Source organism: Cervus elaphus, chromosome 6 (genome assembly GCF_910594005.1).
Source record: "Cervus elaphus chromosome 6, mCerEla1.1, whole genome shotgun sequence".
In the NCBI taxonomy this organism is placed as follows: domain Eukaryota; kingdom Metazoa; phylum Chordata; class Mammalia; order Artiodactyla; family Cervidae; genus Cervus; species Cervus elaphus.
In genome coordinates this window covers 31847501-31864745 of record NC_057820.1, presented here as the reverse complement: position 1 = coordinate 31864745, position 17245 = coordinate 31847501, and the positions used below count along the sequence as shown (strand labels likewise).

The 17245-nt window shown below is 37.9% G+C and overlaps 2 protein-coding genes across 4 annotated transcripts in view; both read right to left on the bottom strand.

Moving 5' to 3' along the window:
* LOC122696524 (UDP-glucuronosyltransferase 2B18-like) overlaps window positions 1-17245 on the bottom strand; it is a 76533-nt gene that overhangs the window by 35061 nt on the left and 24227 nt on the right. The gene's annotated exons all lie outside the window — the stretch shown is intronic.
* Window positions 1757-17245, bottom strand: part of LOC122696525 (UDP-glucuronosyltransferase 2B18-like) — a 29313-nt gene continuing 13824 nt past the window's right edge. For both annotated transcript variants that reach the window (XM_043906610.1, XM_043906611.1), the window contains exons 4-6: window positions 15635-15722; window positions 14555-14774; window positions 1757-2401 (exon numbers count right to left, since the gene is read on the bottom strand). In XM_043906610.1, coding sequence (XP_043762545.1) covers window positions 2122-2401; window positions 14555-14774; window positions 15635-15722 — 588 coding nt within the window. In that variant the 3' untranslated portion in view covers window positions 1757-2121. The remainder of the gene's footprint in view (window positions 2402-14554; window positions 14775-15634; window positions 15723-17245) is intronic.

The following is a 17245-nucleotide window of genomic DNA, read 5'->3' as shown; positions in this document are numbered from 1 at the left end:
TCCCAGATTTTCCCTGTCACCTTTTATATGTCATTGGCCATTTCACTTCTGTGAATTTGCTGTTCATACTTTTCATTTATTTTCACATTGGACTGCTAGAATTTTCATTGGCGATTTGTAGTCTTTCTTATTGCACAGTGACTACCAACCCTTTGTCTATTAAAAGTGCCATCATGTACATTCGAGGAAAATTTTGTAAGTCTATATGCTTGATTTAAAAACATTTTCTCCTATGGAAACATATGGTTCTACCTTCTTACTTTTCTGTTAGTTCTACTTTTCTTTAAATATATGTCAATTACTTAGGTGGGGTCTATGGAAAATTCTATGGTAAATTTTCCTATAATTCCCTGAACATCAATGTTTCTTTTTTAAAATAAATTATGCCTAAGACTGATGAATGTTTTTTATATGTTGTGGATGGTGATCCCGTTGACCAAGAAGACAAGCCTCATTCCCTCACCTGGACATTTTGATTATAACTGCTTTCCTGAGGAACAGTTTTCATCAGTACCTTCAGATTGTCTTCATTTGGTTCACCAATTTTTTAACAAATATGTGATTTTTGTACTGTGCTCATTATTTCTGATTATTTCAGTCATAGTGGACCTAGGTTTAAAGAAAATAATATCTATAATATTTTCTGTCATGATAAAAGATTGAGTGTTCACATGTAAGTGTTATGGGAGGGACGACATAATAGCTTCCTGAGGAAAGAGACAAAAGAATGATAAATGCTGATCTAAAGTGTGGTTATGGTATAATATAATATGAAAGTGAAGTTGCTCAGTCATGTCCAACTCTTTGGGACCCCATGGACTGTAGCATGCCAGGCTCCTCTGTCCATGGAATTCTCCAGGCCAGAGTACTGGCCTGCTGGTAGCTGTTTCCTTCTCCAGGGGATCTTCCCAATGTGGTATCGAACCCAGGTCTCCCTTGTTGCAGGCGGATTCTTAACCATCTGAACCACCAGGGGAGCCCAAGAAAACTGGAGTGGCTAGCCTATCCCTTTTCCAGGAAAATCTTCTCAACCCAGGAATCAACCCAAGATCTCCTGCATTGCAGGTGGTTTCTTTACCAGCTGAGCTACCAGAGAAGCCCATATTATGATATAATAGTAAATAATTCAGTCTGTGTTCAACAAACCCATTGAATTTTTCATCATATCTGCAAGTAGCTAAGTGGTGCTGTGTCCTGAATTGTAAAAATATACACAGATTTATCTATGTATATAGATATAGGTAAGATCATAGATGTATTCAGGTACCTTTGGAGAGAATGAAAATTCAAAAGTCCCTTTAGAGTTCAGGTTATAATTTTCTAAACATACAGTTGAGAACTTGTATCCATTAGTGAAGGCTGATGGGAGTGAAAATAATAGGTGAATAAAAGGTGGATGACAAAAAGAGAATTAGGTCATGAAATTAAAGATTTTTGCAAATATCTCAATTTTATAAAAGGAGGCAAGTAGCATTTGCTATATTTCTAATTCCACAAACTCTCCAAAGGCAAATGAGTTTAACTGGATGAAGGCAAGTGTCTTGCCATGGCTTTAGGTAAAAAGTGATGTTGACGCTGGATGCATAGTAAAAACGAAGAACTATTAGTTGTCTCACAAATAAAATTAAAGGGTGAATTTTTCAAAAGAATTCCCATTATTGAACAATTTCTATAACAAGGAAAAGCTATAAAATTCTATACAAAAATGAAGGTAAAATCCTGAATATCTACACAGTAATATGGATGTTATGAATAGACTTTTATTGTTCTTGTTTCTACACCCAACATGTGAAAAACTGTTAAATTCAATCATATCTTTTTAGTACAACTTTTGCATTAAAATAATAAATTTCAATACATACCCACATTGTTTTATGGAGGAGTCCTATTTATGAGGCAGAGCTTCTAGAACAGCAGTACCCAAACTTTTAGGCCCCAGGAACCAGTTTCGTGGAAGACAATATTTCCATGGACTGGGGTAGGAAGCAATGGTTTTGGGACGATTCAAGCATATTGCATTTATTGCTCACTTTATCTCTATTACTGCATCAGCTCGACCTCAGATCATCAGGTGTTAGATCTCAGAGGTTGGGGACCCCTGTGCTGAGGTCTCAGATACAGTTAGTCTCTTTTCCCCTTCTTTCCTCTCTTAGTGAACTTCCAGCAACAAAACAGAAAACATTTTGCGATGACAAACATGGCAGTTGCCACACAGGCCAGCAGGAACCCGATGACATCCAAAGAGTGGTACTGGAACCAGGTGAGGTCATGGATAGCTGGCCGCAAGTGCTTGGCTCCTTTGTGGCGCATGACAAACTCGATCCAGAAGACTGCTCTGTCCAAGGGCTTCATCGGCTGATCATGTTGAATGGCTGATAATCTCATCACATTCTCTTTGTAGCTGAAGGAAAATCAAACAGTGATCATTTATGGAATGAGCTATAATAGGCAAATATGTGAAATTTTCTTGCAGATGGTTACAACGAGTGCAACACAGAGTGGAAGAAAAATAGATAATTTTCTCTGAGGTGATTATTGAGATATTATCTTAAGGGCTAGGATTTCTTAAATGCATAGCATTTCAAGCTGCAAAGAAAAGAAAGAAAATGGGAGAGAACAAGATTGTACATTCTGAAGAATGGAATGAGCCATCCCAAAGGGAAATAAAAGAAAAGAAATTCGTAATATGTTTGTCCAAAGTTTGAATTGTCTCATAAAGAATTGTTAATAGACCTGGTAGATGTATTTCAAAATGTTATAATCCAGATATAGCAGGTAAATCAGTGATGAGGTTTGGAGACATGTCCAGACAGGGCTGATCTTACATTAGTGAAGTGGTGGTTGAAAGTGTGGAAGTTGATTGACAGTTTGATTCCTGACTCTTACTTTGTTGGCTGCTTTTTTATTCTTTCCGTTCCTCAGATTAAAAAAAAAAATTTATTAACGTTTTAAAACTTTTTTTATTTTTTAAACTTTTAATTTTACGTCGGAGTGCTCAATCATGATAGAACCTGTTTCTCAGTTTTTCATTGTTATATAAAATGGCTAGGAATAGTACCTTATCTAATTATATTGAGAATATTTTACTGATTCTTAGAGGCATTCCTAGCATGCAGTAGACACTCAGTAAATATTTACTAGTATTGTTGTTCTGGTTCTTGTTCTAGAAATTCTGGAGAAGGCTCAACATTTCACTCTCAGGCATTGCAGACACACTTGTTTCTACTGTTGAAATGCTGGCAGACTAATAGACAAGAAAGAAGAATAAAGAGCTATAGCTCATGAACTTTAAATCACAAAGTGTTATTACATGACAATGTAGTAATAACAATGGAAGTAACTTTTCTCCCTTTTCTGTCAAAAACACAGGTTGAGAACTGGGTTTTTGAGAAGACTACAGTAATCCTGGAAATATATTTTTAATACAGTAGGAATAGACTACAATGAAGAAGTTACTTAATAAGTGTAATGTAACACTGTTTTACTGAATACAACATGCAGCATATCATGAACATTCAGTATATCTTCATTTTTAACACCAACATTACATTATTAAAAATTAAAAAGACATACAAATATACCAGAGATATGTACATTTACATAAAAACAGCAGATGAAAGATTTTTTCTTTTAAAAAAAGAGAAAAAAGGAGGAGCTAAGATGGCGGAGGAATAGGATGGGGAGACCACTTTCTCCCCTACAAATTCTTCGAAAGAACATTTGAACGCTGAGCAAACTCCTCAAAACAACTTCTGATCGCTAGCAGAGGACATCATGTGCCCAGAAAAGCAGCGCATTGTCTTTGAAAGGAGGTAGGACAAAATAGAAAACATAAAAAGAGAGACAAAAGAGCTAGGGATGGAGCCCCGTCCCGGGAAGGGAGTCGTAATAGAGGAAGTTTCCAAACACCAGGAAACCCTCTCACTGGCGGGTCTGGGGGAAGTTTTTGAATCTTGGAGGACAACCTAACTGGGAAGAAAAATAAATAAAACCCACAGATTTCATGCCTAAAAGCAACTCCTAGGAGAAAAGTACCCCAGATGCTCGCATCTGCCACCAGCAACTGGGGGCTGAACAGAGAGGAGCGGGCGGCATTGCTTAGGGTAAGGACCGGGCCTGAATGCCCTGAGGGCAATTGGAGGGAGCTAATGTGAGATAGCAACTTAAACTATGGGATAGCAAGAGAGAGAGAGAAAATTAACCGGTGAAAAGCGCTAACCGAACACACTGCTGGCCTGTTCACAGAACAAAGGAAAGACTGAGGAATTTCAGAGAAAGCTAGCCGGTGGCGGACTGGCCCATCCCACGCCAGAGGCAGGAGGCAGAGGGGAGGGGAAAGGGGCAAACTCGGCCCCAGAGACAGCATCCCCTACCAAACTGCAAAGAGGTTTCCAATTTCTAACCAAAGATTTCCTGAGATTCTGGATGGTTGACATCCAGTGGGAGGGTCTCAGCTAGAGGCCAGCTCTCCAGAACAGACACAAGGCGCACCTGAGCGGTGTGCGCGAAACCTAGGCTGGGACCTTGGAGGGGAGAAGGCGCACCGCGCCCGGGGAGAGTGCGCTCATCAAGCTCCTGGCTGCCTGAGCTGCTCGGGTGGGGAAGGCACAAAATGCAGGCCCAACCGAGTCTGCGCTTTTGTGGAGAAGCAGAAAACTGGAACCGCAGGCAACTCAGGGCCCGCTCCCTATAGAGCAGCCTGGAGCCTGAGTAGTGTAGACGGGGAAAGCACACGTGCTGTGAGTGGAGAAACCCAGTGTGGCCAGAACACTGAGAGTGCTCCCCACACAGGCAGTGACATTTGTCTGCAGTGCCCCTCCCTCCCCAAAGCACGACTGAACAAGCGAACCTAAACAAGAGACCACTTCCACCCGCTTGTGTTAAGGCAGAAATTAGACACTGAAGAGACCTGTAAACAGAAGCCAAATAAACAAAGGGAACTGCTTCAGAAGCGACAGGTGCAATAGATTAAAATCCCTGTAGTTAACACCAACTACACTGGAAGGGCCCTATAGATATTGAGAAGTGTAAGCTGGAACAAGGAGCTATCTAAAACTGAACCAAACTCACACTGCCCACAACAGCTCCAGAGAAATTCCTAGATATATTTTAACTATTTTTTTAATTAAAATTTTTTTTTTGTCTTTTTCTTAAATTTTTTCTCTTTTATTTTCTTTTAAATTACCTATTACTCCTCTATTACTCCTTAATTTTCATTTTCTTTTATTTTCTTTTAAAGTCTGCTATTACTCCTCTATTACTCCTTAATTTTCATTTTCATTTCACTATAACCTTGCAAAAAACAAAAATACCTTATTTTTAAAGTGAACTTCATATATATTTCTTAAATTTTTTGTGTTTTTGTTTTTAATATTGTAATTTTAAGAGCCTAACCTCTACTCTAGATTTTTAATATTTGCTTTTCAGTATTTGATATAAATTTTGGACATTTAAGAATCCAATATTCAGTACCCATTTTTACTCAGGAGTGTGATGATTACTCTTTTCCCCTTTTGACTCTCCTTTTTCTCTCCCAGATCACCTCTATTTCCTCCCTCCCCCTTCTCTCCTAAATCTAATTCTGCGAATCTCTGTGGGTGTTCTGGGCTGCAGAGAACACTTAGGGAACAGAGCACTGCATAGATCTGTCTCTCTCCTCTTGAGTTCCCCCTTTTCTCCTCCTGCTCATCTCTATCTCCCTCCTCCCTCTCCTCTTCTTCATGTAACTCTGTGAACCTCTCTGGGTGTCCCTCACTGTGGAGAATCTTTTCACCATTAACCTAGAAATTTTATTATCAGTGCTGTATACTTGGAGAAGTCTTGAGGCTACTGGAAGAATAAGACTGAAATCCAGAGGCAGGAGACTTAAGCCCAAAATCTGAGAACACCAGAAAACTCCTGACTACAGGGAACACTAAGTAATAAGAGATCATTTCAAAGCCTCCACACCTACACTGAAAACAACCACCACCCAAAAGCCAATAAGTTCCAGAGGAAGACATACCATGCAAATTTTCCAGCAACGCAGGAACATAACGCTGAGCGTCAACATACAGGCTGCCCAAAGTCACACCAAACACATAGACCCACCTCAAAACTCACTACTGGACACTCCATTGCACTCCAGAGAGAAATCCAGTTCCATGCACCAGAACACTGACGCAAGCTTCCCTAACCAGGAAACCTTGAAAAGCCCGATAGTCCAAATCCACCCACTGGGAGAAACCTCCACATTAAAAAGGAACCACAGACCACCAGAATACAGAAAGGCCACTCCAAACACAGCAATCTAAACAAGATGAAAAGGCAGAGAAATACCCAGCAGGTAAAGGAACATGAAAAATGCCCACCAAGCCAAACAAAATAGGAGAAGATAGGGAATCTACCTGAAAACGAATTTAGAATAATGATAGTAAAAAATAATCCAAAATCTTGAAAACAAAATGGAGTTACAGATAAATATCCTGGAGACAAGGATTGAGACGATGCAAGAAATGTTTAACAAGGACCTAGAAGAAATAAAAAAAAAAAGTCAATTAAAAATGAATAATGCAATAAGTCAGATCAAAACACTTTGGAGGGAAGTAACAGTAGAATAACGGAGGCAGAAGGTAGGATAAGTGAGGTAGAAGATAAAATGGTGGAAATAAATGAAGGAGAGAGGAAAAAAGAAAAAAAAAATCAAAAGAAATGAGGACAACCTCAGGGACCTCTGGGACAATGTGAAACGCCCCAACATTCGAATCATAGGAGTCCCAGAAGAAGAAGACAGAAAGAAAGCCCATGAGAAAATACTCGAGGAGATAATAGCTGAAAACGTCCCTAAAATGGAGAAGGAAATAGTTACACAAGTCCAAGAAACCCAGAGAGTCCCAAACAGGATAAACCCAAGGCACAAAACATCCCAAGACACATATTAATCAAATTAACAAAGATCAAACACAAAGAACAAATATTAAAAGCAGCAAGGGAGAAACAACAAATAACACACAAAGGGATTTCCATAAGGATAACAGCTGATCTATCAATAGAAACTCTTCAGGCCAGAAGGGAATGGCAGGACATACTTAAAGTAATGAAAGAGAATAACCAACAACCAAGATTACTGTACCCAGCAAGGATCTCATTCAGATATGAAGGAGAATTCAAAAGCTTTACAGACAAGCAAAAGCTGAGAGAATTCAGCACCACAAAACCAGCTCTTCAACAAATGCTAAAGGATATGCTCTAGACGGAAACAAGAAAGGTTGTAGAAACGTGAATCCAAAACAAAAAAACCAAATGGCAACGGGACCATACCTATCAAAATTATCTTAAAATTTCTGGCTTACATCACGCTGTATAATGGGCTCCAGTTGCATCCATCTCATTAGAACTGATTCAAGTAAGCCAGAAAGATAAAGACCAATAGAATATACTAACACATATATATGGAATTTAGAAAGATGGTAACAATAACCCTATATGCAAAACAGAAAAAGAGACACAGATGTACAGAACAGACTTTGGGACTCTGTGGGAGAAGGCGAGGGTGGGATGTTTTGAGAGAACAGCATCGAAACATGTATATTATTTAGGGTGCAACAGATCACCAGCCCAGGTTGGATGGATGAGACAAGTGCTCAGGCCAGGTGCACTGGGAAGACCCAGAGGGATTGGGTGGAGAGGGAGGTGGGAGGGGGGATTGGGATGGGAAATACATGTAAATCCATGGCTGATTCATGTCAGTGTATGACAAAAACCACTACAATATTGTAAAGTAATTAGCCTCCAACTAATAAAAATATATGGAAAAAAAATTAATTACCTTAAATGTAAATGGGTTGAATGGCCCAACCAAAAGACAAAGACTGGCTGAATGGATACAAAAACAAGACCGCTATATATGTTGTCTACAAGAGACCCACCTCAAAACAAGGGACACATACAGACCGAAAGTGAAGGGCTGGAAAAAAATATTTCACACAAATGGAGACCAAAAGAAAGCAGGAGTCGCAATACTTATATCAGATAAAATATACTTTAAAATAAACGCTGTGTAAAGAGACAAAGAAGGACACTACATAATGATCAAGGGATCAATCCAAGAAGAAGAGATAACAATTATAAATATATATGCACCCAACATAGGAGCACTGCAATATGTAAGGCAAATGCTAACGAGTATGAAAGGGGAAATTAACAATAACACAATAATAGTGGGAGACTTTAATACCCCACTCACACCTATGGACAGATCAACTAAACAGAATATTAACAAGGAAACACAAACTTTAAATGACACAGTGGACCAGCTAGACCCATTTGATATCTATAGGACATTTCATCCCAAAACAATCAACTTCACCTTTTTCTCAAGTGCACATGGAACCTTCTTCAGAATAGATCACATCCTGGGCCATAAATCTAGCCTTGGTAAATTAAAAGAAACAAATCATTCCAGTCATCTTTTCTGACCACAATGCAGTAAGATTAGATCTCAATTACAGGAAAAAAACTATTAAAAATTCAAACATATGGAGGCTAAATAACACGCTTCTGAACAACCAACAAATCATAGAAGAAATCAAAAAAGAAATAAAAAGATGCATAGAAACGAATGAAAATGAAAACAAAACAACCCCAAACCTATGGGACACTGTAAAAGCAGTGCTAAGGGGAAGGTTCATAGCAATACAGGCTTACCTCAAGAAACAAGAAAAAAGTCAAATAAATAACCTACCTCTACACCTAAAGCAACTAGAGAAGGAAGAAATGAAGAACCCCAGGGTTAGTAGAAGGAAAGAAATCTTAAAAATTAGGGCAGAAATAAATGCAAAAGAAACTAAAGAGACCATAGCAAAAATCAACAAAGCTACAAGCTGGTTTTTTGAAAAGATAAACAAAATTGACAAACCGTTAGCAAGACCCATTAAGATACAAAGGGAGAAGAACCAAATTAACAAAATTAGAAATGAAAATGGAGAGATCACAACAGACAACTCTGAAATACAAAGGATCATAAGAGACTACTACCAGCAGCTCTATGCCAATAAAATGGACAACTTGGAAGAAATGGACAAATTCTTGGAAAATATAACTTTCCAAAACTGAACCAGGAAGAAATAGAAAACCGTAACAGTCCCATCACAAGCAAGGAAATCGAAACTGCAATTAGAAATCTTCCAGGAAACAAAAGCCCAGGACCAGATGGCTTCACAGCTGAATTCTACCAAAAATTTAGAGAAGAGCTAACACCTATCTTACTCAAACTCCTCCAGAAAATTGCAGAAGAAGGTAAACTTCCAAACTCATTCTATGAAGCCACCATCACCCTAATACCAAAATAAGACAAGGATGCCACAAAAACAGAAGAAAACCACAGGCCAATATCACTAATTAACATAGATGCAAAGATCCTTTACAAAATTCTAGCAAACAAAATCCAATAACATATTAAAAAGATCATATATCATGACCAAGTGGGCTTTATCCCAGGAATGCAAGGATTCTTTAATATCTGCAAATCAATCAATGTAATATACCACATTTACAAATTGAAAGATAAAAACCATATGACTATCTCAATAGATGCAGACAAAGGCTTTGACAAAATTCAACATCCATTTATGATAAAAACTCTCCAGTAAGCAGGCATAGAAGGAACATACCTCAACATAAAAAAGCTGTATATGACAAACCCACAGCAAACATGATCCTCAATGGTGAAAAATTGAAAGCATTTTCCCTAAAATCAGGAATAAGACAAGGGTGTCCACTCTCACCACTACTATTCAACGTAGTTTTGGAAGTGTTGGCCACAGCAATCAGAGCAGAAAAAGAAATAAAAGGAATCCAGATTGGAAAAGAAGTGAAAGTCTCGCTGTTTGCAGATGACATGATCCTCTACATAGAAAACCCTAAAGACTCTACCAGAAAATTACTAGAGCTAATCAATGAATATAGTAAAGTTGCAGGATATAAAATTAACACACAGAAATCCCTTGCATCCCTATATACTAACAATGAGAAAACAGAAAGAGAAATTAAGGAAACAATACCATTCACCAATGCAACAAAAAGAATAAAATACTTAGAAGTATATCTACCTAAAGAAACAAAAGACCTTTATAGAAAACTATAAAACACTGATGAAAGCAATCAAGAGGACACAAATAGATGGAGAAATAGACTGTGTTCATGGATTGAAAGAATCAATATTGTGAAAATGAGTATACTACCCAAGCAATCTATAGATTCAGTGCAATCCTTATCAAGCTACCAATGATATTCTTCACAGAACTAGAACAAATAATTTAACAATTTGTATGGAAATACAGAAAACCTTGAATAGTCAAAGCAATCTTGAGAAAGAAGAATGGAACTGTAGGAATCAACCTGCCTGACTTCAGGTTCTACTACAAAGCCACAGTCATCAAGACAGCATGGTACTGTCACAAAGATAGAAATATAGATCAATGGATCAAAATAGAAAGCCCAGAGATAAATCCACATACCGATGAACACCTTATCTTTGACAAAGGAGGCAAGGATATACAATGGAAAAAAGACAATCTCTTTAACAAGTGGTGCTGGGAAAACTGGTCAACCACTTGTAAAAGAATGAAACTAGAACACTTTCTAGTATGACATACAAAAATAAACTCAAAATGGATTAAAGATCTAAATGTAAGACCAGAAACTATAAAACTCCTAGAGGAGAACATAGGCAAAACACTCTCCGACATAAATCACAGCAGGATCCTCTATGACCCACCTCCAAGAATATTGGAAATAAAAGAAAAAATAAACAAATGGGACCTAATGAAACTTTAAAGCTTTTGCACAACAAAGGAAACTATATGCAAGGTGAAAGACAACCTTCAGAATGGGACAAAATAATAGCAAATGAAACAACAGGCAAAGGATTAATCTCAAAATTATACAAGCAACTCCTGCATCTCAATTCCAGAAAAATAAATGACCCAATAAAAAAAATGGGCCAAAGATCTAAACAGACATTTCTCCAAAGAAGACCTACAGATGGCTAACAAACACCTGAAAAGATGCTCAACATCACTCATTATCAGAGAAATGTGAATCAAATCCTCAATGAGATACCATTACACGCCAGTCAGAATGGTTGCTATCCCAAAGTCTACAAGCAATAAATGCTGGAGAGGGTGTGGAGAAAAGGGAACCCTCTTACACTGTTGGTGGGAATGCAAACTAGTACAGCCACTATAGAGGACAGTGTGGAGATTCCTTAAAAAACTGGAAAGAGAACTTCCATATGACCCAGCAATCCCACTCCTGGGCATACACACTGAGGAAACCAGAACTGAAAGAGACACGTGTACCCCAATGTTCATCACAGCTCTGTTTATAATAGCCAGGACATGGAAGCACCCTAGATGACCATCAGCAGATGTACATATACACGATGGAGTATTACTCAGCCACTGAAATGAATACATTTGAATCAGTACTAATGAGGTGGATAAAACTGGAGCCCATTATACAGAGTGAAGTAAGCCAGAAAGACAAACACCAAAACAGTACACTAATGCATATATATAGAATTTAGAAAGATGGTAACGATAACCCTATATGCAAGACAGAAAAAGAGATACAGATGTATAGAGCAGACTTTTGAACTCTATGGGTGAAGGCGAGGGTGGGATGATCTGAGAGAACAGCATCGAAACATGTATATTATCAAGTGTGAAACAGATCGCCAGTCCAGGTAGGACGCATGAGACAAGTGCTCGGGCTGGTTCACTGGGATGACCCAGAGAGATGGGATGGGGATGGAGGTGAGAGGGGGGGTTCAGGATGGGGAACACATGTAAATCCATGGCTGATTCATGTCAATGTATGGCAAAAACCACTACAATATGGTAAAGTAATTAGCCTCCAACTAATAAAAAAAACTGGGAAAAAATAAAATAAGGAAATTAAAAAAAAAAAAGAGAAAAAAAAGTGCTTTTTATGCTGGTCACTTAGGGCAATAGCTGTGCCAAAATTAAATTTAAATAACACTGCTTATGAAACACAAAATGCATTTTGCTGCCATTACTGACACATTCTCAATACATTTTCTTTACAAAGTCATTATGATTAAAAAAAAAGGGGAAATATATACATCATATTTGTGATATTAATATAATTGTGTGATTGAAATTCATGTATATCCTGAAGTGATTTGGAAATCAAATATTTCTGTTTTCAGAAAATGTGGCGTTGAAATAAGGATATCCCAACGTAACTATCTATTCCAAATAAGACAAAAACAAGCACAAGTAAAAGAACTCTAAATAAACTTAAATTAATAGGCTGTATCTACATAGTTGTAATTGAGTAAAAAGAAAATTCTAGTTGTTTACCATTTATCAATGATGGGATCAAAATATTATTACAGACTAGCTGATAGCGGAGAAGGCAATGGCAACCCATTCCAGGACTCTTGCCTGGAAAATCCCATGGATGGAGGAGCCTGGTAGGCTGCAGTCCATGGGGTTGTGAAGAGTTGGACACGACTGAGAAACCTTACTTTCACTTTTCACTTTCATGCATTGGAGAAGGAAATGGCAACCCACTCCAGTGTCCTTGCCTGGAGACTCCCAGGGACGGCGGAGCCTGGTGGGCTGCCGTCTATGGGATTACACAGAGTCGGACACGACCGAAGTGACTTAGCAGCAGCAGCAGCAGATACAGAGAACAGTCTATTGGTTACCAGATCTGGGGGAGTAGAAACACACAGGTGGGGGAGTAGGAGGCAAAATTATTGGGAATGATATAAGCTCAAGGAGGTGTTGTACCACACTGGAAATTTAACCACTATTTGGTAATTACTTTAAATGGAAAATAATCTTTAAAAATTGTGTAGCATTTTTAAAAAAAGGAATATCCTAACATATGGGCTTCCCTGGTGGCTCAGATGTAAAGAATCTGCCTGCAATGCAGAGACCTGGTTTGATACCTGGGTCAGTAAGATCCTCTGGAGAAGGGAATGGCTGCCTACTCCCATGTTCTTGCCTGGAAAATTCCACGGACTGAGGAGTCTGGTGGGATACAGTCCATGGGGTCCAAAGGAGTCAAACACAACTGAGAAACCAACACTTCCACTTTTTCACGTCAACATACTCCTCCCAAGTCAATTATGTTTAGATTTTATAATTCTTCCAAACAAGACAAAATGACCACAGTAAAAAACCCCAAGAATATACCCACATTTATAAATAGAATATATATAATTGAAGCTGGGTAATTAGAAAGTTATAGCTGTTTATCCTTTATCAGAGATGGAGTCAAAATATTAGCATAGAAAACTTGGAAAATATTAAATGTAATCAGAATTTGAAATAGATTATGTCATGGTGGTTTACTGAAAATAAACCATATTTTAAGAGTTTAAAACCTTTGAGAAGTTCACATGCTGAAAGAGAGTAGAGTGGGCAGATGAGGATCCACAGCATTCATGGTTCTGAGAGGGTAACAGGCAGGAAGGCCAAGGGTCTCCAAACGGAGGAAATAGGCTGCAAGTGTTAGACATTTTTATCTCTCTTAAGAGAGAGCGGCAGGAGGAACAAACCAGCGATATTTTTTTTTCTTCTCTATACAAATTTAAAAGGAGGTTTCTCTTAAAATGCTGTGTTGCCATGACACCTGGTTTCACCTGAAGCTAACTATTCTCAAACCTTGAGTTAACCAATACATTTTTTTCTTATTGAAATGTTTGTCTTAAGATATGTTAATTTACCCCAGACTCTGTAAGTTCCGCCAAATGGCCCAACCTACTTACTCAGATATTGTTCCCCTAATCCATGTAAACGAAACAATTTGTTTGGGAATCTGCCCTTCTACAAGATTCAAGTCAACCATTTTATGGCCGGGGATGAATTACCTGGTGCCATTCTAAATTTTAAGACATTTCTTTCTTTTTATTAACAGACTGTGGGTGACTATATAACTTACAGCTAAAGACTAGGAGGGGGATACTCTTTCTGCCCCCTTCTGATGCCTATGTCAGAAGCTTTCTCTATCTCCTTTATACTTTAATAAAACTTTATTACACAAAAGCTCTGAGCGATCCAGCCTGGTCTCTGGCCCTGGATTGAATTCGTCTCCTCCGGAGGCCAAGAATCCCGCGTCTTATCATTCAGCAACAACCTTTCAGTTCCCTACAGTAACTGTTCTCAGTGCTTCTTAATCCTTCTATTACCATTTCAGTGGTTCTTCACATTCTAATGATTAAGTTTTCAAAATTTCTCCACTATCTTTAAACCACTGAAAAAACTTTTCCATAAAACCATGAAAAAATCTTAATATGACACTCACAACCCATTATTATTGTCTGTTTTCAAAGCACTGAGCAAATCTTACACCTCATTGTGCTTATGTGAAGACTCATGGCTGCCTCCCCGATCTTCAGATGAGAACTTCTCTAGAAGGATTAGCTGGTAAAAAAAAAAAAAAAAAAAACAAACAAAAAAAATGAACAAAACAACAACAACAAAAAAAAACATATATATATATATATACTGAACCAAACTGAACTGATATATGTACTCACGAAGGATTATTAATGACTTCCTTCAATGCGTTGAGCAAATCTCTTGATGACATTGTTTCCAAGTCCAACCTGACAGCTGTTCCCTTGGTTTTCATTCGAGCGATGTTATCAGCTTGATCAGCAAACAAAGGAGTGCCCACCATAGGGATCCCGTGATAGATGGCCTCATAAACGCCATTGCTTCCACCATGAGTTATAAAGGCTTTGGTTTTTGGATGGCCTAGGATTGAGTCGATTTCAGTAAAAATATTAATTATAACTCAGAATAAAATGAGAAATGGGTATTATAAGGCACTGGAAGAAGCAATATCTTTTAGATAACAGATTATTACGCATATGAAAGTGCTTTTTATTTGCTTTCAGAACTCAGAGAAGAAACGGCCCTATCTGCTGAAGAGGTAAATGAAGACTTTGTGAAAGAAGCACTTAGTCACTTGAACATTACAAATGAATCCAGGATTGGCAGGTGAACAACTTGAAAGAACATTCTGGGTAAAAGAAACCACATGTGCAAACAAGGAGGAAGGCATGAGGGAATTTATTCTCCTAAAGATATAGTGAAGTAATTTAGTTTGATGGGAATGGTGTCAGGGGAAAAGAAGGATAATGTTAGTGGCACTGGAACCACAGGAAGGAAAAGCTAAATTTTATCTTGAAGTGTGTTATTGCTTCACAGAAATGATTGTGAATTATTTCTTACAGAAAATTGAGAGTCACTGGTAATGGCAGGAGAGTTCTTATTTTTAGTAGCTTTTAACATACTTCTACAGAATGGAAAAGATAAGTATAAGGAAAGAATTCAGAGAGAGAACAACAATCCAGGAAGTTACTGAAAAGTTCACTGTGAGAAGCAATTACAGCTAAAGTAAAGATTCTGACTGTAAGGGATGTGACTATGTAGAATAAAATGACAACTTTTATATATTCTCCTTTTTTCCCATAGCAAAGAAAATTATAAAAATTAGTAAAGTTTTCTTTTTCCGTGTTTGAATAATTGCTTTGTAAGTTTGTTTCCTGTTGAAGCATTCTCACTCTGCTCAGCTATTTCATGTTTTCATTATTTGTTCTGACAAGTCTCACCAAGAAGGTCATTCTGGGGAAGCCATTTATACAACCGGGTGTTGGGTCCTAAGGTATCTGGTTTTTTGCCATCATATCTCCATAGAACCTGTTAAAGGTAAACGTAATAACTTATTCTGTGAGTTGAACTTCAAAGTTGTACTAATAATTTCTAAATTGACTCAAATACATAGAATTACATGTCCTCCACATGACATGTAAGGATATGAAGACATATTAAGTAATGGTAACTATTAATACAAAGACATAAATAGGAATACCTATGTTGGATGTGTTAATTATGTGCACATGATGGCACAGACAAGTGAGATTTTCAATGAACAACTCAAATATTTAAAAAATGTTTTGTTGTCGCTTTTCAGTCACTAAGTTGTGTCCAACTCCTTGCACTGCATGGACTGCAGCATGCTAGTCTTCCCTATCCTTCACTATCTCCCAGAATTTTCTCATATTCACATCCATTGATTCGGTGTTGCTATCTAACCAACTCATCCTCTGTCACTCCCTTCTCCTCCTGCCCTTAATCTTTCTCAGCATCAGGATCTTTTTCAATGAGTCATCTCTTTGCATCAGGTGGCCAAGGTATTGGAGCTTCAGCATCAGCATCAGTCTTTCCAATGAATATTCAAGGCTAATTTCCATTGGTTTAACTGGTTTGATCCTGCACTCCATGGGACTCTCAAGAGTCTTCTCCAGCACCACAATTCAAAAGCATCAATTCTTTGGCACTCAGCCTTCCTTATGGTCCAACCCTCACATCCATACATGACTACTGAGAAACCATAGCTTTGACTATATGGACTTTTCTAGGCAAAGTGATGTCTTTGGTTTTTAATACACTGTCTAATTTTGTCATAACTTTTCTTCCATGGATAGCTGGTTTTGTTTCTATCACAATAAGTCTGTGGCAGATTACACATAACCTACACATTTATTTGCTTTCTTTATATGGAGTGCTTATTTTCAGATTCAATGGTCACTGGTTTATTTATTTTTGACTGTTGTAGAAGAGTTTAATTATATCAAGTAGTTAAAATGGGAAGTTATTTTATTAGAATTTTACATGTTTTGATTAAAAGAGGAAAATGTATATAATCAATCTCTTAAGATTAATATTTTGGCTTATTTATAATTTATTACCCCCTTCATAGATCACATCCTTGTCATGGTAAAGGGGTTTGTGTAACTCAATAAAGCTATAAGCTATGCACCCCAAGGGCAGATGGGTCATAGTGGAGTGTGCTGACAAGTGTGGTCCACTGGAGGAGAGAATGGCCAACCACTCCAGTATTTTTGCCATGAGAACCACATGAACAATATGAAAAGGCAAAAATATATGACACTGGAAGATGAGTTTTCCAGGTCAGAAGGTGTCCAATATGCTGCTGAGAAAGAGTGGAGGGAAATTACTAAGAGTTCTAGAAAGAATGAAGTGACTGGGCCAATGAAGAAAAGATGCTCAGTTGTAGATGTGTCTGGTGGTGAAAGTCTGATGCTGTAAAGAACATAAGATCCTGGAATGTTAGACCAATGAAATCAAGGTAATTGGACATGGTCAAGCAGGAGATGGCAAGAATGAACATCAATATCTCAGGAATCCATGAACTAAAA